The 24,903-nt window shown below is 41.2% G+C and overlaps 2 protein-coding genes across 3 annotated transcripts in view; one reads left to right on the forward strand and one right to left on the reverse strand.

The window, feature by feature from the left end:
• The window catches only part of PPP4R3A (protein phosphatase 4 regulatory subunit 3A), a 35,906-nt gene extending 26,204 nt beyond the window's left edge, over positions 1 to 9,702 (reverse strand). For both annotated transcript variants that reach the window (XM_043921751.1, XM_043921750.1), the window contains exon 1: positions 8,709 to 9,702. In XM_043921751.1, coding sequence (XP_043777686.1) covers positions 8,709 to 8,850 — 142 coding nt within the window. In that variant the 5' untranslated portion in view covers positions 8,851 to 9,702. The remainder of the gene's footprint in view (positions 1 to 8,708) is intronic.
• Positions 1 to 24,903, forward strand: part of LOC122706523 (translation initiation factor IF-2-like) — a 162,386-nt gene that overhangs the window by 58,673 nt on the left and 78,810 nt on the right. The gene's annotated exons all lie outside the window — the stretch shown is intronic.

The following is a 24,903-nucleotide window of genomic DNA, read 5'->3' on the forward strand; positions in this document are numbered from 1 at the left end:
GTAGCAGCTGCACCAATTTACATTCCCACCTACAGTGTAGGAGGGTTCCCTTTTCTCCACACCCTCCCCAGCATTAATTGTTTGTAGATTTTTTTGATGATGGCCATTCTGATTGGTGTAAGGTGGTATATCTCACTGGTGTTTTTGTTTGCATCTCTCTAATTAGCAATGTGAGCATCTTTTCTTGTGCCTGTTGGCCATCTGTATGTCTTCACAAAGAACAAATTTTAAAACTAGATTTATACCTCTCCGCCTGGAGAGGTATAAATCGTGTTTAAGCTGGAATCAACCAAGTCCAGTTTAAAGACAAGTTCTGGCCCAAAATACTTAAGAAGCATTTTCTCTGCAGCTGTCTCTCATCCAAGGCTTTCATCTCCTATTACATTTAACAACTGTTTTATCCATTCTAAATAGTGACCAGACACTTGAGAAAAAGGTGCGCTAACATTTCCAAATTGAACTAGCTTTGCTTTAAATTCATTTACTCATTTTGATACTGTCTTGTGTTAGTAATTTACTGACCCTTCACTACCATGTACTCATAATGGTGCTAAATGGTACTGAATATATAAGTAAAATATCAGCATTTGCCAAGTTGTGGTGACTTAACTTGCAAACACCCAATTTAAAAATGGGCAATGGTTCTGAACAGATACTTCTCCAAAGAAGATGGCAGTAACAAGAAAAGATGCTCAACATCATTATTCATTAGATAAATGCAAATCAAAACCAAGAAAAGATAACCATTTCACACCACGTAGGGAGCCTATAATCAAAGACAGATAATGACAAGAGCTGGCAACTGTGTGGAGAAATTGGAACACTCAAACATTTTTCTTGTGGGTGTATAAAAAGGCATCTACTTAAATCTGGTAGGTCCTCAAAGTGTTAAGAGTTACCAGCAATTCCACTCCTAGGTATATACAAGAGAAATGAAAACATATGCCCACACAAGTATGTGTACATACATGCACAGGAGCATTATTCGTAATAGCAAAAAATGGAAACAATCCAAAGGTCCAAATACTGATGAATGGATAAAGTGAAATACTATTCAGCTATACAAAGGTACCAAGTTCTGATCCATGCTTAACAGATGAACCTTGAAAACATAAGTGAAAGAAGCCAGTTACAAACGACCACATATTTTAGGACTGTGTTTATATGAATTGTCCAGAATACGCAAATTTAGTGGATATGCAGATTGGTGGCTGCTTAAGACAGGGAGGGAGGGGGAACAAATGGGTGCTAATGGGTACATGATTTCTTTTAGAGGACAAAATGTTCTCTCACTGCGGTGATAGTTGCATAACCCTGTGACTATACCAGAACATACTGAATCATACACTTTAAATGAGTCAATTAGCTGGCATGTGAATTCTGTTACCAAAAAACCCCCTAAAGTGCAAATAATCATATGATGGAATACCATACATTGTTAATGAACCAAATATATGTAAATGCAATAATGTATATGAACCTTACAAACATGAATGAAAGAAGCCTCAGACAAATGTATATCCCATAAGTCCATTTACATAAAGTTTAAAAAAGTGCCAAATATTAATCTATGGTGTTAGAAGTTAGATTTATTGCGGGGAAGCGGGAGAGAGAGTGACTGAAGAGACATGAACCGGGCTTCAAGAATGCTGGTTATGACGTGTTTTCGTGGTTTTTTTTTTTTAAGAGAAGGGGTAAAACAACACATGGCACAGGGGCTGGAACTATTTTATCACTTCAAGTTGTGATTTCAAGAAACACACACCTGACTTGGCAGCTGCTAAAATGAAACACCCAGCATTGGTAAAACTGTTATTTTTTAAGAACCAGTTTCCATCCCCAGTCCCTGTTCATTTGTTTCAAAACTCTCACTAATGTTACAGCATTAGGAGGACTAGAAAGGAAAAACCAATTACAAATTATCTGAAGTTTGAAGTGCTCCCTCCCAAAGTGCTGGCTAAAACAAGGATAAGCACATACCAGAAGTTTCAGGTGTTAAAAGGCTTTCTTTCTCCTGGGGCACTTAAGATTTAGGGGAAGAATCTCTCCTAAAACCCATTTCAGCCATATCCCATGGTTTTAGTCTAAGATACAACTTAAGGTAGTCCAGTTCTGGTCCCCAAGTACCATGTTCCCTAAGATGTCAGTAGGTTGTAGAGGCTGGACCATGGAAAGCAACCTTTTAATTGGGAGACTAAGTAAGATAATAATGGAAAGACATGATGCTGATGTATGGCAGAAACCAACACAATATTGTAAAGCAATTATCCTTCAATTTAAAATAAATAAAAATAAATTTAAAAAGAACCCAGAAAGACCTATTTCTAGTTTTATTCCTAGCCCATCTATTAGGTTCCCCACCCCCACCTCTCAGTTCCTATTGGATCAAGTTATAAGCACTTATCCGATCAACCAAAAAAGAACCCGCTGAGTGTCAACATGTACTTACACAATCCTTCCCCCCAACAAGCTTGCTACCAGTCGCTACAGTGGTGAGGACAGTAGTTCCATCCTAAGAATAAGTGAGCGTGGAAGGGGATGCAGAGTTCAACTGCAGGTGGGAGGCATTTATCACGGTAGTAGGGAAAACAAGGGGACAAAGAAGAGGATAATCCTTAACAGGGGACCTTAAGCAAGATCAAGGGAGTTAAAGAAGACACATGCTTTTGATCATGGATAGATCCAGCATATATAACTTAACAACTGAATCACATATGCAAAACAGCTCCCCACCCCAATTTGAGAAACATATTCATCCTCTCCAATGAAATAGATGCCTTCCTTTATCCTCCAAGGGGAATTCATTCTGACCACCCCGCTACGATACCATCTCTTCACACATCTGAGAAACCTCACATATTTGAGAAAGACACCCTTACACAGACAAGAGAAAGACAAGCCTAAAGAGTAAACCCCAATATCAAGACTTGAAAAAGGCCTTCCCACTTGAATGACTCAGAAGGAAATATGGAAATGCAAAAACAAGAGAGACTGATGAAGCTAAGGGGAATGCATCAATTAAACTTGTCATTGTAGAATCTATCACAGCAAAATCAACTACCCTCAGGTGAACTAAATACTCCTGCACAGCAAATGCTTCCAGTCCATCCCAAAGTTCTGATACACCCCCAAGTCGATATTTATGCATATATATACTTCAAAAAATAAAAGAGGGTCCTTAACTCTCATTTACTATTACCAAAACTGAACATCAGCACAACCCTTTTGGAGGATCATTTATCTTTATCTATGAAGCTTTTAAACACATACTAATCTTTAGTCTAACAAGCCTTCTAGGAAATTATCCTATGCCCTCATACAAGTGCCAAGCATATGAAAAAAGATTTCATTAGCAGTGTTTGTAAAGGTTAAAGAAAATTAGAAACAATGTCTGTGCCAGCTATACTCACAGTGTGGGGATCTCAAAAGGCCTAGAAAATCAAAACTATTTTCATAATATTATTAAGAGATTAGTTGCCCTTTTCATTCTCATTCTCTGTGTGTCTACACTGATACTGCAACAGACTGAATGCAGAAGCAGAAAAGAATCCTTTAAAAAAATTAAGTTGGACATTAAAGAGATATGTAAAAATGTAAAAGAAAAGACTTTTGAAGTCTAAGCTTTAACGTGGTAAACACTGACATTTTTTGTTTAAACAAATAAAGCTTTCAGAGGTCCTCAGTTTTAATACATTAAAGGTATCCTAAAGGAAAAAATTTGAGAAATGCTACTGTCAATAATGCTATACTTTGTGAATACTATGCTAGTTTTAGATGAGATAGAACTGTATGAAAAAGTGAAAGTGTTAGTCAATTTGTGTATCCTGACACAAACAGATGCCCCAAACATACTGATAAAAGGGAGGTCTATACACTCAGGAAATAGGAAGACAATGGTAAAGGGGAAACTGCCCACTCATAACATAACCAAGAATCACAGGTAAGGCTGTTATGAACTGACAGCAAGAAAAAGTGACCATAAAACAGTACAACTATGAGTATAAATATTTAAATCATTAAAAATGTTCCCTCTCTACTTCACATCTTGGGTCTCCTATAAAATAAAATGTGATAACTTCTCTAGTATCCTCTTGCAAACTCCCAACACAACCCTATCAAAACGAAACAAACACCCCCAGGGATAGGGTAAGAGCAGTTAGTACCTGCAAAAGAAGTGAAATGAGAGAAGGCAAAACTAGTGCCTGTAGTATGGATCCAGCTAGGGACAGCTTGTTTGCTGTTCTAATAAACATACTCACACAATACATGCGTGCTCAGTCACAGGCTACTCTGTCCATGGAATTTTCCCCACACGAGTAGTGGAGCAGGTTGCTATTTCCTACTCCAGGGGACCGGCCCCACCCAGGGATTGAACCTGCGTCTCCTATGTATCCTGCATTACAGACAGGATTCTTTAACCACTGAGAATAATTCATGCAAATCTTTTAAAAGAGAAAGATTTTATATTAAAAAAAAAAACAAAAAACCTAGGTTTTTGGCTGGGTACAGGAGAAAAAGATCCCAAAACTATCCAATCAAAGAATCAATGCACCAAGACTTAAAGTTAGAAAAAATAATACCTCTCAGGGTTGCTTTTGAGTATTAACTGAATATATAGTGCCTGACCCAGAACCTAACACGTAACCAGGACTCAATACTCTCTTTTTTAATAGCATGATCAGAGTATCATTTCCCTGGCATCACTTTATTTCTGAATAGTAGAAAAATTAGTATTGATAACAATGATCTAGAAACACATTATAAACAAAAGACTGACTAAGCATCACAGGCTCATTGTATTGCTTAAGAAAAACATTCTAGTATACAATATTTAGGAAGCATTCCATAATTGTTGAGACTTAAATCTTCTGTTATACAGTTTAATTTAGCTGGAAAATTCACTTGTTCAAAAGGTATCAAAAGGAATTAATGTAAAACCAAAAATCTCACCTGCATAGGAGATTAGTGTAATGCTTTAAACCTATAGTAGATTGGTATTCCAGGTCCCTCCCACTCAATTTTGTGGACCACAAAGGCACTTAAAAACTAAAATGAAAGCTCAGGAAAAAAACTTGGTAGTGTTACATTAAGAGGTCTCACACCTCTGTCAGCCTTCAACACTCTCCACCCAATTATACACAACGTAGCCGATGCCCTGAACTCAAGTTATCACATGTAACAGATGATAACTAAAGGCTTGATTATCCTAAGCCTATTAATTTTCCACAATGCAGGACTACACAAGAGAAAAAGAAAGTGCATTTAAATCATGTTTTCAAAGTGAAATAGTTCTCCCACTGAGTTCTTCGTGGTAGCTAAATTTTGAAATGCTTATTGTTGCAAGATCATATACTACTTTACTTATTTACAAGAATAACATAGAAAATGCTGATTCTATCTCTGTGCATTTCTCACCACAGCGGCCAAAACAAAACAGACTTTCCTACCCAAAGTGTTGACCTCTTCTCCTATTTATCTACAACCAAGTTCTATCAAGAGGTAGAAGCACAGGATTCCAGTTTTTACCATTAGCTAGCAGTGCTACCCTGAACAAAACATTTCCTCATGTCTCATTTCTTCAGGCCTCAAGTAACAGTGAAAATCAAATCTTTTTAACTCTGAATAAACAAGTCAGAATTAAAACTATTAATGTAAATTAGTTAAAACTGTTAATATTAAAAATTTATTGATTTTATTAATAAATATTAATTAAAACTATTGGATGTAAAAAAAAACATAAAACTTAAAAGTAAAAAACATAAAAACACTATTCTTGATGACTGGCAAGTAATCCAGAATAAAGAGTACTGATGTGATTTTATGCTCAAAGATATCCTTCAGTATGCGAAGAAATTCCAATTTCTTTATCAATTCTAAAATTGGTAGGAGGTGGTAAAAATCATAATGGAAAAAAAGAATGATTTGAACATAAAATAAGAGAGTAAGCAACAAGCTAATATGTACAGCATAAATTGGAAAAAAATACACTAAATAATCTTTACTGAAGATGGAAACTTACAAGTACATGGCTATGATAAAACCTGAGAAATTAGGTAATCTATCTTTGTTTTTAAAAAAGGATACATTCCAACAGTGTATTTTGCTAGCAGGAACCCACTGTATAAGGATGCAAATCAGAAAATGGGTTCAGTAGCTAGTGGGACATCTCTCCTCCAAGGCAAAGTGAGCTACAGACTGTCAAGCCAACTCAGCTTCACAGGGGAAGGGCGCATTTATTTGCCCAGAACAACATGGACTGACGGAAGACACAAGTATTTCCATTCAAAAACTGCCTTCTTGATTTTTCAGGTTAGTCTATAAGCTCCTCTAACAAGATAAATGACTCACATGGAAAACCAGAAAAAGAAAATTCTGAATTATCCCGTAATGGCAAATGAGGGAAGCACACAATAATGAATAACCCAAGCTAGAAGCCAATGCAAAAATTCCTACCTGTGGCTTGGAGACAAACTATAACTTTAAATATTGTTAGGCTAAAAATTTGTCTTCATTTCCTTTGAAATAAAACTTGGGTCTAACTATAAAGCAGCAAACGCAAGCAGACAATAATATGGGTGTTTCAAACACACTGTAAACAGTTAATGATATTAATTAAATAATTGATAATACGAGTTTCAAGTCATAGTCAAGAAATCTCATTCAATCTGATACCTCTCCCCGAACTCAGTTTGAACACTGATCTTGCTTTTTAATTAACCTAGCTATGTGATCTTTGGTTCTTTAGCTTCTCTAGGCCTCAGTTTCCCAATCTGTATATATGGCTAAAAATAGTACCTACATCAGGAAACACCAGAAGATACAACTGGCACACAGCAGACACTCAATAAATTTTGACTATTATTCCTATTTGGAGTTTTCCTGTTAAAAAAAGAATCATCAAAAGTAAAAATTATTTATAAAGGATTCACAAATATCTTGGAATTTTCTAGCCTACTTTTGGATTTAGTTTTCCTAGTAACTTATAAATTGAACCAGGGCACAGTCAATTTTTTTTTAGCTCTTTCCCTAACAGATAAAAATGGGGGAGGGGGGAGATTCTTGTATTATTGTGGTAAAAGAGTATGATTCCCTATGATAAAATGACATTAGGACTTAATGCTTTAAAGTAGTTTAAAGAAAGGACTTTGTATGAGTATAATTAAACACAAGATGTTAAGTTACCTCTTATTTTAAATTATTATGAGATTTCAAAGAATTCATCTCGAATCTACAAATGCTTTCATCTTAAGTTAACCAAACCTATAAAGCCTATACTTTCCAACTCATCACATAAAAAGTTTTCCAAACAAGCAAAAACATAGAACTTAGAGTAGTTGGTAATTATGTGATAGTCATATACCAAAGTAAACTAACATTTCACATTCAAACTTGTATTTTAAGAGGCAAGTAATATAGACCTCAGAAAAATATATCCAATGAATTCAAAACCCTTTAAATGCCTCCAAGAAAACATAGTTTTTCTCTGCTTTTATTTTGGGGGAGCCTTATAAAGTAACCTGTAGGCAATATACTCCAAGTTACTACTTTTCTTTCAATTCAAATTGAAAAGCAATGTCCCTGCAGTCGTCAGTTACAGAATGGTGAGCCTTATCTGTTCCATGGAACTGGAGTTCTCTCTTCAGTCCAATTAAAATTCCTTAAAATGAGTTTGTAATAATTCAGATACAGAACAACTACAATCATAAACTGAGATAGTTAGCTACCATAAAACTATGGGATATTGTTACAAAACAGGTTTTCATATTGAGAGGAACAATTTTGAAAAAAGTTTTACCCCATGTCAACTTTTTCTTTAAAGGAAATTCACGGTATGCCACCGCGGGAAGTGGCAATCCCTGAAGAGTTGAGTCTTTAAAAATGTGAAAAGCTTATCTTCAAACAACTTGGTCTTTGAACCTTGAGAGCTGTTTCAAAATCTGTGAAGCTTACGCACCACTGGGGCAATCGAAAGGTTCTGGAGATACTTGCCAACTTCTCCCCACCTGTTAACCGAACCAAACTATGAATACATATTTAAGCAATCAAAAAGCTCCGATTCGACTCCACACTTGCGGAACGTTTACACAGTGAAACTACACACAAAAACCTTCACTTCTAATGAAAAAGACAACTAGCACTGGGGAAACACCCATCTATCTTCTTACGCAAAGAAATATTTTCTCTGCCTAGTGCACAGTTGCCAGATCCATGAACCAGCGCTGCCAACCTGCAACAGGATCGAAAAGATGCAGCAGTAATAATGTGTTTGGGCGGGGGGCGGGGGAGTACAACAAAATATTCTTGTTCCAAAAGGCGAAACTGTTAAGAACTTTCTTAGCTCCGAGAAAAGTTTCATGCCTGCTCTACAGATGGATGAACTAAGGCAGAAGATCGGTTTAATCAGTACCTTTCTCAAGGTCACTCTGGTGCACAGGAACAGCCGCTCCGGACTCCCGCGCCCACGTCCCCGACCTCGCCACACTCCCAAGCAGCTCTGCTCAAACGCGACCGGGCGCTCAGAGACCGAAACACTCTGAGAGCTCGCCGGGCAGTTCCGGGAGTACAGGGGTGCGGGGGCCCGCCCTGCCCCGAGAAGGCGGCAGCTGTAGCCCCAGCCGCCCTCTTCGTCCTCCCAAGGAGCGGCCCAGGGTTTCCAAAGAATCGGGGAGGTGGCCCAGGGACGCCGGGGAGACGAAGGATTCACTCACCGTCACTCTCGGCCCTGACAAGCAGAGACATGCCCTTCAGGCGCTCCACGTAGCCGGACGACACATGTCCGGTGCCCCGGTCGTCCCACTGCCGGTCCTCGTTGAGGGTGTAAACCTTCACCCGACGTCGGGTGTCGGTCATCTTGCCGCCTGGGGGCCGGGCCCCGCCGGAGTCGCCCGGGAAGGGGGTCCGGGGAAGGCGGGAGCACGCCCGCGACCCGAGGGCTCCTCGGCCTCACTGCCGCTGCTGGCCGCCCCGGAGCCGCGCTGCCGCACGCATGGCCCGCCGCGGGGCCGAGTTCTGGTCCCCGCCTTTCCTCGCCTCTGGCTCCTCGTCGCTATTGTCCAGGCCCGGGGAGCCCTGCCGCCCCAATCGGGGCGTGCAGCGCTTCGCAGCTTCCCGCTCCGCCGCGCTAGGAACTCGGGGCGCGGGTCACTGCCGTGCTCCCGCCTCCGCCATGATCTCAGCCAAGCCGCTTCCCGCGCCGCCGCCGCCTCCTCAGGCCGCCGCCGCCATGTTTTCCTTCCTTATACCTGGCCCTGCCACCGCAGCTGGAGGCTGTGCTCCACTCGCCTGCTTCAAATGTCCGAAGCCGACGGGCGCCCGGTCCCGCTGCAACTGCTACCACTGCGCGGGAGACTCCGAGAGCCCCCAAGCGCACGAGCGCTTCTGGCTACCGGGAGTCCCTATCCCTCCGCCGCCGCCGCCGCCGCCTCTTCCGTCTTCCTCACCGAGCCAAAGCCGCCGCCATCTTGGTTCGCCCCTCAATAGTGGCGCGCGGGGCCACCCAGGCAGCGGCTGCAGGGGCGGCCCGCTGGCCCCACCATTTAAAGAGACGGGAACGAAGCTGTGAGCCTCGCAGCGGCGGAGGCCTCGGATGGAGGCGGGAGGCGGGCCCCGGGTTGCCGAGGTGGCGGGAGAGCAGGGAGCGGAGGAGGCGGAACGCTGGTCGCGCCGGTGACGAGCCGGGTCTCCCTCGCGCTCCCCGCACGCACCGCCGTGCGAGCGCAGGGCGGGTGTGCGTCCGTCGCGCCCTGTGTTCGTCATCAGCCCCGCTCCGGATTCGAAAGGGCGTGGAGCCCGTCTCTGGCTGCTGCGCGTTACGACGCTCTTTGCCCGCGGGGCGTTCGGCGTCTGGGGTTCTGGAGCCCGCAGCCGTGTTCACCGAAGGCTCGCGGTCCAGACGCCGATCCCGGCGGGCATCAGGCGGCTTAGGCCTGGGGTCCTCCCATGCCCGCCCGCCTCCGCGAGTATCCTGTCCGAGCCGCCTTTGGGGCTGGACTGGGCACCCGGAGCGCAGAGGTCGGTAGCGCCGGAGCCTTCTGGCCTCGGGCCCTTTTCCTTTAGGAAGAAATAGAAAAGTTTTTAGGCCGGGAGGTCAGCCGCCGGTCCTGGGTGTTGCTCTGGGGCAAGCACTGCGGTGCGAGTCTGGGGCCCGGGGGCAGTTTTCTACTTCTGGTCGTGGGACCAAGCTTGAAATCACAGGTCTAGATCCTCCACTTATAATAGCTGCTACCTTTGTTCCTCTGTCCTTTGTCAGAATTGTTTTCTAGCTCTTCATGTTGCGAAAAGAACTTAAGGGTTTTACAGAGACAAATGGGGTACTGTATAATCATATTGAGTAATTTTCAACGTTCAATGTTAAGCGCTGTTAATCTTCACGGAAGAATGACGTTCTCATTCCTATCATACAAACAATAGTTGCCATTTTACAGGGCTTTTTATTATTTGCCGGGCCATCTAGGTCATTGCTGGCCACTGGGGGAAAAAGGTGAGTTTCATATGTAGCGTTAAGGTAGCCACTCCTTTAAAAGTATGAAGCAATTGCTCAAACTTGTGTTTTTAATGTGTTAAGAAAAAAAAAGCCTGCCATGCCAGTTCTGCAAGATTCCAAGCATTAGCCACTGCAGTGTCCCCAAGACTGCACCCTGAGGGGAATTCAGGATGGGGGAAAACGGCAAGTATTCTGTGGTTTGGATTCACTGGCTCCAAGAAAAATAAGATACACATATCTATGGAAAAATTTCTATGACCACTAGATTCTAACATCTTCTCCCCAAAGTAGAAAAGCGCTAAAATCATTAACTCAAGATGTCTGTTATTTGTGATTTACAGTAATCTTTTTATGCTTCACTAGGAATGCTTTTCCTAGCAAAAAGTTTGTATGTATTCCTGGCACCTCCCTTCTAACTTTGGAGCAGTACTTTAGCGCTAAGAGCCTGTCGCAAGGTCTATAGCCATCAATTAAGATCTCTGAATAGAACTTAACTCACAGCTTTTACACGGTGTCTTTTTCAGCTGACAGTTGAATGCAAAATATTCAGTATAAAATTAATGAGATATTTTGAATGATTATTTTCATGCTAAGTTCAAAAAGTGATATTAACTTTACCTTGAGTGTCAATTTCTCTTTAGATGCTGAATCTTCATTGGAAATGTATGATGTGGGTTTCAGTTCAGTTCAGTTCAGTCGCTCAGTTGTGCCCAACTCTTGGAGGCCTCCTCCCTGTGGGTTTAGGTTTCACTAAATTTACAGCTGAAAAAGTAGATTCACAAACTAAAGTTACATCAAATATACTTTTTTCCCAAAAATCAAATATCATTTTTAAAATTTAAAAATTAATTAAAATTTAGTTCAGTCCTGTCTGACTCTGTGACCCCCATGGACTGCAGCATGCCAGGCCTTCCTGTCCATCACCAACTCCCAGAGCTTGCTCAAGCTCATGTCCATTGAGTCAGTGATGCCATCCAACCATCTCATCCTCTGCCGTCCCCTTCTCCTCTCACCCTCAATCTTTCCCAGCATCGGGGTCTTTTCCAATGAATTAGTTATTCGCATCAGGTGGCCAAGGTATTGGAGTTTCAACTTCAGCATCAGTCCTTCCAGTGAATATTCAGGACTGATTTCCCATAGGATTGACTGGTTGGATCTCCCTGCAGTCCAAGGGACACTCAAGAGTCTTCTCCAACACCACAGTTCAAATTAATTAAAATTCACAGTTCAAATTAATTAAAATTCACAGTTCAAATTAATTAAAATTAAGTAAGATTTAAAATTTAGTTCTTCAGTCCCATTAGCCAAATTTACAAGGCCTAGTTCTGAAACCAGCAGGACCCTGTGGGGCTTCTGGGCACAGAAGACTTTCTGTGTCCCCTGTGCCTTGTTTTCAGGGAATAGATTCCAACCTCTATCACCTTCCCTGAGTCTTAAAGGGCACATTGAAACAGTTGCTCATCAGGGAAGGGAGGGGATACAGACAGGAGGAAAAAAAAAAAAGCCAAGAAAGCATTAGTGCAGCCCTGGGGCAGGGTTGCCTCAAGGCATACACAAAATTTCTTTAAGCGCCTTCTGTAACTAAGCTCAGTTCAGTTCAATCACTCAGTCGTGTCCGACTCTTTGCGACCCCATGGACTGCAGCACGCCAGGCCTCCCTGTCCATCACCAACTCCCAGAGTTTACCCAGACTCATGTCCATTGAGTTGGTAATGCCATCCAACCATCTCATCCTCTGTTGTCCCCTTCTCCTGCCCTCAGTCTTTCCCAGCATCAGGGTCTTTTCAAATGAGTCAGCTCTTCGCATCAGGTGGCCAAAGTATTGGAGTTGCAGCTTCAACATCAATCCTTCCAATGAACATTCAGGACTGATTTCCTTTAGGATGGACTGGTTTGATCTTGCAGTCCAAGGGAATCTCAAGAGTCTTCTCCAACACCACAGTTCAAAAGCATCAATTCTTCTGCACTCAGCTTTCTTCACAGTCCAAATCTCACATCCATACACGACTACTGGAAAAACCACAGCCTTGACTAGACGGACCTTTGTTGACAAAGTAATGTCTCTGCTTTTTACTATGCTGTCTAGGTTGGTCATAGCTTTCCTTCCAAGGGGTAAGTGTCTTTTAATTTCATGGCTGTAGTCACTATCTGCAGTGAATTTGGAGCACAAGAAAATAAAGTCCGCCGCTGTTTCCACTGTTTCTCCATCTATTTGCCATGAAGTGATGGGACCGGATGCCATGATCTTAGTTTTCTGAATGTTGAGTTTTAAGCCAACTTTTTCACTCTCCTCTTTCACTTTCATCAAGAGGCTCTTTCTTCACTTTCTACCATGAGGGTGCTGTCATCTGCATATCTGAGGATATTGATATTTCTCCCAGAAATCTTGACTCCAGCTTGTGCTTCATCCAGCCCAGCATTTCTCATGATGTACTCTGCATATAAGTTAAATAAGGAGGGTGACAATATACAGCCTTGACATACTCCTTTTCCTATTTGGAACCAGTCTGTTGTTCCATGTCCAGTTCTAACTATTGCTTCCTAACCTGCATACAGATTTCTCAAGAGGCAGGTCAGGTGGTCTGGTATTCCTATCTCTTTCAGAATTGTCCACAGTTTATTGTGATCCACACAGTCAAAGGCTTTGGCATAGTCAATAAAGCAGAAATAGATGTTTTTCTTGAACTCTCTTGCTTTTTCGATGATCCAGCAGATGTTGGCAATTTGATCTTGGGTTCCTCTGCCTTTTCTAAAACCAGCTTGAACATCTGGAAGTTCACAGTTCATGTATTGCTAAAGCCTGGCTTGGAGAATTTTGAGTATTACTTTGCTGGCATGTGAGATGAGTGCAATTGCCTTTCTTAGGGATTGGAATGAAAATTGACCTTTTCCAGTCCTGTGGCCACTGCTGAGTTTTCCAAGTTTGCTGGCATATTGAGTGCAGCACTCTGACAGCATCATCTTTCAGGATTTGAAATAACTCAACTGGAATTCTATCACCTCCACTAGCTTTGTTCATAGTGATGCTTCCTAAGACCCACTTGACTTCTCACTCTAAGATGTCTGGCTCTAGGTGAGTGATCACACCATTGTGATATCTGGGTTGTGAAGATCTTTTTGTACAGTTCTTCTGTGTATTCTTGCCACCTCTTAATATCTTCTGCTTCTGTTAGGTCCATACCATTTCTGTCCTTTATTGAGCCCATCTTTGCATGAAATGTTTCCTTGGTATCTCTAATTTTCTTGAAGAGAGCTCTAGTCTTTCCCATTCTATTCTTTTCCTCGATTTCTTTGCACTGATCACTGAGGAAGGCTTTCTTATCTCTTCTTGCTATTCTTTGGAACTCTGCATTCAAGTGGGTATATCTTTCCTTTTCTCCTTTGCTTTTCGCTTCTCTTCGTTTCACAGAAGACCTCCTCAGACAGCCATTTTGCTTTTTTGCATTTCTTTTCCTTGGGGATGGTTTTGCTCCTTGTCTCCTGTGCAATGTCGCGAACCTCTGTCCATAGTTCATCAGGCACTCTGTCAGACCTAGTCCCTTAAATCTATTTCTCACATCTACTGTATGTTGTTAGGGATTTGATGTAGGTCATACCTAAATGGTCTAGTGGTTTTCCCTACTTTCTTCAATTTAAGTCTGAATTTGGCATAAGGAGTTCATGATCTGAGCCACAGTCAGCTCCCGGTCTTGTTTTTGCTGACTGTATACAGCTTCTCCGTCTTTGGCTCCAAGGAATATAATCAATCTGATTTTGGTGTTGACCATCTGGTGATGTCCATGTGTAGAGTCTTCTCTTGCGTTCTTGGAAGAGGGTGTTTGCTATGACCAGTGCATTCTCTTGGCAGAACTCTATTAGCCTTTGCCCTGCTTCATTCCGTACTCCAAGGCCAAATTTGCCTGTTACTCCAGGTGTTTCTTGACTTCCTACTTTTGCATTCCAGTCCCCTATAATGAAAAGGACATCTTTTTAGGGTGTTAATTCTAGAAGGTCTTGTAGGTCTTTATAGAACCATTCAACTTCAGCTTGTTTAGCATTACTGGTCGGGGCATAGACTTGGATTACCGTGATATTGAATGGTTTGCCTTGGAAATGAAGAGATCATAGTGTCATCTGTCACTAATACACCCAACAAAAGGAAGATGTTGGATTCTTCACTGCAGAGACCACCTGAGGCCAGATTAAAGGAGACCCTGCACACACCCTACCCTTATCAGCAACCCCACACTTTAACCATAAAACCTGGCTTAAAACTCAACATTCAAAAAAGTAAAATCATTGCATCTTGTCCCATCACTTCACAGCAAATAGATGGGGGAAAAGTGGAAGCAGTGACAGATTTTCTTAAGCTCCAAAATCACTGTGGATGGTGACTGCAGTCATGAAGTTAAAAGATGCTTGCTCCTTGGAAGAAAAGCTATGACAAACCTAGACGGTGTATTAAAAAGCAGAGACATCATTTTGCCAACAAAGTCCATACAGTCAGTGCTGTGGTTTTTCTAACTCACTGGACATGACTTCGAGCAAGCTCTGGGAGATGGTGAAGGACAGGGAAGCCTGGCATGCTGCAGTCCATGGAGTCACAAGGAGTTGGACGCGACTGAACAACAATGGTTTTTCCAGTAGCCATGTATGGATGTGAGAGTTGGACCATAATGAAGCTGAGCGCCGAAGAATGGATACTTTCTAACTGTGATGTTAGAGAAGACTCTTGAGAGTCCTTTTGGACTGCTAGGAGATCAAACCAGTAAGTCCTAAAGGAAATCAGTTCCTGAATGTTCATTGGAAGGACTGATGCTGAAGTGAACTCCAGTACTTTGGCCACCTGATTCGAAGAGCCGACTCATTAGAAAGACCCTGATGCTGGGGATGATTGAGGGCAGGAGGAGAAGGGGGTGACAGAGGATGAGATGATTGGATGGCATCACTGCTCAATGGACATGAGTTTGAGCAAGCTCCGGGAGATGATGAAGGACAGGGAAGCCTGGCGTGCTGCAGTCCATGGGGTCTCAGAGTCAGACATGACTGAGCGACTGAACAAAAATCTGTTAACTTTTTACCCTTTAATTTTTCTGCCGACTCAGACCTTCCATCTGGGATCATTTTCTTTTTGCCTGAAAGATACTTCTTTTTATAGTCCTTTAGTGAGATTGTGCACTTGGCGAAACTCTCTTAGTTTTTGTATGAAAATTATTTTTTTCCTTATCTCTGATAGATAATTTTGGTTGCTGTAAAATTCTAGGTTGGTGGTTATTTTCTTTTAAATATATTAAAGATATTTTCAATTGTCTTCTTCCTTTTGTTCTGAAGAAATCAGATGATTTCTAATTGCTACTAATGTTTGCCTTTTTGAGAATGATACATTTTATTTTCCCTGGCTGCTTTTTAATTCTTTATATTTTGATTTTCTTTAGTTTCACTATTTATTTCACTTTTTACTTGTATTGCTTGGGATGTGTTGAGCTTCTGGAGTCAGAACGGCTGTTTTTCATCATGTGCTTGACGTTATCCATCATTTCTTTGAATATTGCCCTCTGCCCTCTTATCCTCCCTTTGGGGTACTCCATCTAATTGTATTTTAGATTTTTGTATTGCTTCATCTTCATCTAAGTCTACGTATGTTCTGTATTTTCCATCGTTTTCTCTTTCTAGTCTGACATTGTTTGTGTTCTTACTGGATTTCTTTGTTGTAACAACCTATTATCCAGTTATCTAACCCTTTTTTCCTAGCAATATTGTCACTCTTGTTCCTCATTCACTTAAAATTAGTTTGCACAGCTGTTATATAGCGTGTATCTGATAAATCCAATGCCTGAAGACTTTGTGGGTATGTTTTGGTTTGTTATTTCTGCTTAGTTTTGCTGATAGAGTCCAATTTTTTTTTTTTTTTTTTTTGAGGGAGGGATCCTGTTATTCTTCAGCTTGGACATTGTACTTGAAAAACTATTTGTGGAAATGGCCTGAGGCCAAGAATTGAGGTGCTTTACTTCAGAAAAAGTAAAGCACCTTGGAAGAAAAGCTATGGTCCTTGAAAGGAAAGCTATGACCAACCTAGCCTGCATATTAAAAAGCAGAGACTACTTTCCCTACAAAGCTCCATCTAGACAAAGCTATGGTTTTTTCAGTAGTTATGTATGGGTGTGAGAGTTGGACCACAAAGAAAGCTGAGTGCCAAAGAATTGATGCTTTTGAACTGTGGTGTTGGAGAAGACTCTTGAGAGTCCCTTGGACAGGAAGGAGATCAAACCAGTCCATCCTAAAGGAAGTCAGTCCTGAATATTCATTGGAATGACTGGTGCTGAAGCTGAAGCTCCAATACTTTGGCCACCTGATGTGAAGAACTGACTCACTGGAAAAGACCCTGATGCTGGGAAGGATTGAAGGCAGCAAAGAAGGGGAGGAAACAAGAAGGGGACAGCAAAGGATGAAATGGTTGGATGTCATCACCGACTCATGGATGTAAGTTTGAGCAAGCTCCGGGAGTTGGTGATGGACATGGAAACCTTGTGTGCTGCAGTCCATGGGGTCGCAAAGAGTTGGACACGACCAAGAGACTGAGCTGAACTCACTTCAGAGGAGTTGCGTTTGCCTCTGCCAGGTTTTGGGGTTACTGCTAATTCCGAGTTACTTTAAAGCAAGTTTAAACTTTGTCAACCCAGGTGATTTGAAAACTGGCCGTGTTTCCATGAGGGCTGTTCCACTTCTTGGTCATCCTGTCCTATTCGTGCTTTGTGTTAAGTCGTTCAGTCGAGTCTGACTCTTTGTGAGCCCCCCGTGGATTGTAGCCCACCAGGCTCCTCTGTCCATGGGGATTCTCCAGGCAAGAATACTGGAGTGGATTGCCATGCCCTCCTCCAGGGGATCTTCCCAACCCAGGAATCGAACCAGGGTCTCCTGCATTGCAGGCAGATTCTTAAAAAGCTGAGCTTCCAGGGTAGCTCTGTCCTATTAGAGTCCCTGCTACTGTCCTAGGCTTTGGTTCTGTCCTTCTCTTCTGGATAACTGTTTTTTGTTTTGTTTTCATTTTGGGGCTTACAATTTCTTACTGTATTATAATTTTTAATGCTATTAATATTTTTTTAATGTGTTACCCACCACTTTTTTGTCATTTTTCAGCATGTAAATTAGCCTTCAATGACAGGATGACATATGGTATCTGCTTTTATCAGTTATATAAAGTTCTTAATAGCTACAAAGTTCTACATAGTTAAGCAATGTGATCTGAAGAAAAAATCCACAATCAAAACCTCATTTGTCAGGCTTCTCTGGTGGTCCAGTGGTTAAGAATCTGCCTGCCAACGCAGGGGCTGTGGGTTCAATCCCTGCATGGTCTAGAGTCCGTGCTCCACAATAATAGAGTAGCCCCCACTTGCTGCAACAAGAGAAAACCTGCACACAGCAATGAAAGCTTAAGACAGCCAAAACAAAACAAAAACAGAAACCTCTTTTCCCAAGATCAGGAAGCATTGTCATTTCTCATTACAGACGAAAACCTCTGTAATTCCAAAATATGATAGTCCTCTCTTGAGTGCTTGTTTGAGTTTCTACTATAGAACAAATATATATAAGCATCAATGGAAGACTAAGAAATTTAAAAACAGTAGAAGTTCTAGAAACACACCAGAAAGTTGTGTGACTAAGGTACTGTATTAGTTTCCTAGAGCTTCCTAACAAATTACCATAAATTGTGTGGCTTAGAACAACCCAAAGCCACCTCTTACCCTCGAGGCCAGAAGTGTGGAACCAACATGTCAACAAGACGGTGCTCCCTCCAGAGGCTCTAAGGGAGAGAATCTGTCCCTCACTTTTCTAGCTTCTAGTGGCCACAGGTGTCCCTGGCTCATGGCCACCTCACTTCTGTCTCCCTCATGGTCAACGTTCATGGTCACGTGTCTTCCCTCTCTTCTGAGTCTTCTCTTCTGTGTCTTTTATCACATCTCCCTCTGCATTTCTCTTATAAGGACACTTGGGGTGGCATTTAGGGCTCAGTCACATAATCTAGGATAATCTCTCCATCCTAAAGTCCTTAATCACATTTGCAAAGCAGTCCCACCCACCCCCAAATACAATGAATACAATAATTCTATAGGAGTCATATTATTAACAGCATATTATAATACATAGTGCTAAGTATATTCTGTTAATTTGTTTTAAAAAGCCATAGTTTGTTGCTGCTTGTAAACATGATGTACAAATGTCCAATCTTTATTCTGAAAGTTAAAAGTTTGTATTATCCAACCATATAGTTTAGCAACAGATTTACGTGTTAACAGAATAAGGATCCAATATGACAGTTTTGCTATCTACCAACTGTTTAATATGTAGATTTTACTCATGCTATATTAAAAGCTAAAAACCTCACACATATTCTATAAAATTGGAGGAAAAAATCATAGGATTATAAGCATGGAACAATACTTGGATATCCTTTACTTGATCCTCTGTCTTTTTAATAGCAATTGACAGCTAATGAAACATGTGGCTAAAAGATTCATGAGATAATTTGTATGATGTGATCAGGGCTGCTCTAGGTCAAATTGGAGGGTCCAGGTCATTCTTTATATCTTCTTTGCTTTCCACCTTCCCTCAGTTTCTCTTAGTTAAATTGTGACAGTCACATCTTCTCACATCCAGTCACCTAAAAAAGAGTAATTACTTGTGCACTATGTCTTCCATACAGAAATAACCAAAGCTGCACAGATATTGGGCCTATTAACTCTGAAATGTTAGCGATGATAGCTCAAGGAAGAACTGGCTGTGCACTCAGAATACATTGTGGACCCCCCTGCATAATAGATTGCAAGCATCCATCCTCAGAACTCTTCATGTATGCAGTCAATCAAGATGGATACCTACTGAAATTCCAATTTTCTAGTCACTTCAAAAAGACTTCAGTCCTTGAGTGTGTGTGTGTGTGTGTGTGTGCGTGTGTGTGTGTGTGCGTGTGTGTGTGTGTGCGTGCGTGCGTGCGTGCGTGCGCACACGCGCGCTCGCCCGCGCTCAGTCATGTCCGCCTCATACTTTGGCACAAGTGTTTCCCTCTACTGTTTTCTGTTGCATTTCTCTTCTGAGACAGAAGGGGGCGTAATCACTTCTATCCTGACCTGGGAAGTTCAATGTCCTCTACTGGAATTAGGGAGTCAGTTCAGTTTAGTTCAGTCGCTCAGTCGTGTCCAACTCTTTGCGACCCCATGGACTGCAGCACACCAGGCCTCCCTGTCCATCACCAGTTCCAGGAGCCTACTCAAACTCATGTCCATCGAGTCAGTGATGCCATCCAACCATCTCATCCTCTGTTGTCCCCTTCTCCTCCTGACTTCAATCTTTCCCAGCATCAGCGTCTTTTCCAGTGAGTCAGTTCTTTGCATCAGGTGGCCAAAGTACTGGAGTTTCAGCTTCAGCATCAGTCTTTCCAATGAATATTCAGGACTGAATTCATTTAGGATGGACTGGTTGGATCTCGTTACTGTCCAAGGGACTCACAAGAGTCTTCTCCAACACCACAGTTCAAAAGCATCAATTCTTTGGCGCTCAGCCTTTATGGTTGAATGCTCACATCCATACATGACTACTGGAAAAACCATAGCTTTGACTAGATGGACCTTTGTTGGGAAAGTATTATCTCTGCTTTTTAATATGTTGTCTAGGTGGCTCATAACTTTTCTTCCAAAGAGCAAGCGTCTTTTAATTTTATGGTTGCCATCACCATCTGCAGTGATTTTGGAGCCTAAGAAAATAAAGTCTGTCATTGTTTCCATTGTTTTCCCATATATTTGCCATGAAGTGATGGGACCAGATGCCATGATCTTAGTTTTCTGAATGTTGAGTTTTAAACCAACTTTTTCACTTTCCTCTTTCATTTTCATGACAAGGCTCTTTAGTCCTTCGCTTTCTGCCCTAAGTGTGGTATAATCTGAAAATTCATAATGGCCTTCACTTCTTGAGTTTTAAAACGCTAAATAATACAACAAGCACTAAATGGATGTTGGCTTGTTTGATAAACTGCATGTGTGCATGCTTGGCTGAGAGCTGCATTTTCAAAAGACATTTTAAAAGGCAAATGAACAGAGATTTCATCGTGTTGGACTGCTAGTATCAGTTAACTTTCTAGTAATCAACATGCTTCTGATTTCTGCATATTTAGCCTCTTAGGTTCGGTGAAAGTGAAAGTAGCTCAGTTCAGTCCAACTCTTTGCAACCCCATGGACTAATCAGTCCATGGAATTCTCCAGGTCAGAATACTGGAGTGGGTAGCCTTTACCTTCTCCAGCAGATCGTCCTGACCCAGGAATCCAACCGGGGTCTTCTGCATTGCTGGCAGATTCTTTACCAACTGAGTTATCAGAGAAGCCCTTTAGGTCCCTTAGCAGGAGGAACTTTTTGTCTTCTGATTTGAGGTTGCAAACTGCTAATTTGAGGATCAAATCCAGGTGATTGACCTATTACCTTTGGCTGCATAGTTTAAAAGTTGGGAAATTTTACATAAAAATCTTGATTTGCGATTCCCTTGAGGGACTGGGAAATGTAACCACATTGCTTACCTTCCCACAGGACAACAATGTGTTGGTGATACACAGTAGAAACTAGCTTTGAAGAAGACCTGCAGGCTCCAGTTGGCTACAGGTTTCTCTTTTCTTGCTTCCTTATTGATTCCTGGCTCCTGTAAGCCCATTAAGTTTCTGACTATTCTTAGGGGATCAGTAAATGCCTTGCTACCTAGGAGACAGATGGCTACGTTTAGATGAGTCAGCAGAACAGTTTTTGAGAGTTTGTGTGTGTGTGTTTTTAGTGTAGCTGCAAAAAAAGTTAAGTACCAAAGATTCAACAGACTTGAAAAGAAAAACATTTCCTAGGTTATGTGATTTATATCCCTTTTGAAGTTCCTTAACTCTTTCATGAGTTGATTTATCTCTCAATATATCTAATTTGTTTTTCTTTTGCTAAAGACATTAGAAAATTTAACTGAAACTAAGACTTAAACCAAATTAATAAAAAACTTTACCAGGGCTATTTTTTCTTTCTAAAGTGATTAATAATAATTACTCTAAAATATTGAATGATGAACCAAGCAGGCATGTTGCCTGATGGCATTTACTAGAAGCTATTATTTCCAATGTGTAGCTGTAAGTATTATCTCAATAATTTTTTATTTCCATTTTAAGCACATTCAGATTTTAAATAAATGCTACAAACAACACATCAGCAACTGCTGTGGAACCAAGAGCTATTTACAGTAACCCGGTAAGATAATGAAAAACTATGTTTTAAAAAAGTCAAAGTTATGCTCAAAATCCTAGAGCAGAGACCATAAACTAGTAGCCCTACTACTATATCTGTCTCACACATTGTATTCAAAAATTTTGAATTGCAGTAGTTGCAAACTTGGAAAATCACGGTGCTGTAGTGCAGCTTCCACAAGGGGGCGCTGCCGAAACACTTGACTAGGTTAAGTAACATGCCTGGCCCGCAGGCATTAAGAGTTTGTGACCTCTGCTCCACAGTTATTCTTTTTCAGTTCAGGCATATTACAAGGAGACTCATTTTCACCATTTCTTCCTATCTTTAGAAAGTATTGATGGGAAAACACACACACACACACACAAGAAGTAGCTGTTGGAAATGATAAGGCCAAAATGTGACATCATTGTGTGAGTATTAAATCCAAATAAATTAGCAAACTATCAGAATTAGAGGATTTAATAAAATGACTGTGAACAGACAAATGTAGCTGTTAATAATGCTCTAGTATTTCAGCATGGAAAATAAGATAATCTCTCCCTTACCTCATCTTTTTAATGGCAACCATTTCTTGATCAGCTTGTGATGTGCAACGAAATGTGGATTTTATATGACCATTGGCAAAGACCCTCAGTGACTGGACCAAGAAGAGGCTCCAAAGCACTTCCCAAAGTCAAACTTGCACCAAAAAAAGTCATGGTCACTGTTTGGTGGTCTACTGCTTGTCTGAACCACTTCAACTTTCTGAATCCCAGCAAAACCATTACATCTGAGAAGTATGCTCAGTGAATCGATGAGATACACAGAAAACTGCTATGTCTGCAACTGGCAATGGTCAACAGAATGGGCCCAAGTCTCCATGATGACAGCCAACTGCATGTTGCACAACCAACACTTCAAACGTTGAACAAATAAAAAATTTCCCATTGAAGGTGTCCTTATATTATAGCCAAGAAAATACCTTCATAGATAAAGATAAATTATCAGAGAATTAGGCTTTTGAAGAATAATTGCCAAAGTCAAGTAAAAATAGAAGACATCAAAATAAGTACTATACACCATCTCAAACTGAGAGGAAGTCCTCTTGATGTAAAACAGTGCTGTAAGCTGCTCTTTTTCCTTTGAAAATGTATCTTGTCTTAAGAAATAACAAACTTTTTCTGAAGGGTAGGAAAAGTCCAATAATTAGAGAAGAGTACGTCTTGAAAGTGAAAAAAGTAAAAGTGTTAGTTGCTCAGACATGTCCCACTTTTTGCAACCCCATGGACTGTAGCCCACTAGGCTCTTCTGCCCATGGAATTCTCTAGGCAAGAATACTGGAGTCGGGACTTCCCTGGTAGTCCAGTGGCTAAGACTCCACTCTCCCAGTGCAAAGTGCCTGGTTCGAACCCTGGTTGGGGAAGTAGATCCGATATTCTCCGACTAAGACCTGATGAAGCCAAATAAAAATAATAAATTAAAAAAAAAAATACTGGACTGGGTTGCCATTCCCTTCTCCAGGGGATCTTGCCAACTCAGAGATTGAAGCCTGAGTTGCTGCATTTCAGGCAGATTCTTTACCATTTGAGCCACCAGGGAAGGTATCTTTATATTTATCCTTAAATAAGGGAGAGGTTTTAAAGCATATATAAGCAAGAGACAGTTTTTACTATTAATATGCCTAATTCAAGTTAACAAAAATAATCTTTATAATTATAGTTTCAGAATTACAGATTATATTACTAAAACTGGTAACAGTGAAAAGACATGGGCTATTAGAACAAGGCAATCTTGTGGGAATTTGGGCTCTGTAACATTCAGGGTGAGGACCCCAGGAAAAATAGTTAACTTAATTATAGTAAAGATTAAAGCTAACATGTTATTTTGAAAATAGCTTACATGTCTGTAACATAAGTGGTATACAGTAAATGTTAGCCTTCATTTATATTTTATAATATCATATAGTTTTCAAAGCCTTATCATGTGTATTCTAATCTTTTATCCTTATCCTAATATTGTGAGCAGGTAATATTATTCCCAGGTTAGATAGCTAATAAGTAGGAGAGGGAGTTAAAGGAATTAGAACCTAGATTTTCTACTTTTAATACAGGACTCCTTTCACTCTACCACAATATGATTCAGAATGGAAGAATGGAAGTGGTAGTAAAATGCCCTCATTTTATAGACGATTGGCTAGAGACCCAGAAAGTGATTGCTCAAAACATACCTAGTTCTTGGCAGAGAACTAGATTAGAACCAATGCATAAAGAGATAACAAAATTCTTTTCATTAGATTAACAAAAAACTTCTGCATGAATGTTTGAACTCCTGTTAACTTTCTAACTCTGTTTCTTTGGTAACCTGACCAATAAGGTGTGTTGACTGTATTACCAGGCAGTACTGCTTGTGGTAAAAATGATTCCTGATTGGGAAGCTGTGAGAACTATAAATACTTGATCTCCCTTGGGCTTCCTTGAGTGTGCTGACTCTAGTCACCTGGAAGATATGCCTATAAAGTTGTCACAAGCGATTTTACCCCTCTAGGAAGTGGGGCTGCTAAAGTAGGGCAGCTCCCCTCCCCATGATGTGAGTCTCCTGTCCTTGAACTGAGCCCTCTCCTGGGGGTGGAAGAGAACCAGGCCTGCAGGGCTGTGTGGACAGCTACCAGAAGCCCCTCTGAGGAGCCACGCCTGACGCTGTTGCCTGGGAAGAGGGGGATCCTGTCCTACATCCTCTCACCAGACTAGGGGGTCTTGTGACTCTGAACGTTGAGAATCCATACCTTAGATAAACCTAAGAAGACCACCCTGAGGGCATCACGGAACACCCATCTCTAGACATTTAGTCCAATATTCTTCCCACGACATCCACGGTTAAATAAGTCCTTAAAGCTGTAAATGGATTTTTGACATATTCAAATTCTTCCATTGCAGAAATAGGAGTAGGACACTACTGCTTCCAAATTCCACTCACAAACCAGAGAGGTTGATGTGAATGATGGAAAAAGCATGTGCTTCTGAGCAGGTGTGACGTGAGTTCAAATTTCCACTCTGCCATTTACTGTGTAAGCAAGATACTCAACTATTCTGAGCCTCAGTTTTCCCATTGGTAATATGAAAAGTCTACTTACATTAAAGGGTTGTTTTAAGCAACAGCATGTATGTAAGTGAAGTGAAGTCGCTCAGTCATGACCGACTCTTTGC

This window comes from Cervus elaphus, chromosome 13, assembly GCF_910594005.1.
Source record: "Cervus elaphus chromosome 13, mCerEla1.1, whole genome shotgun sequence".
NCBI classification, from domain to species: Eukaryota; Metazoa; Chordata; class Mammalia; order Artiodactyla; family Cervidae; genus Cervus; species Cervus elaphus.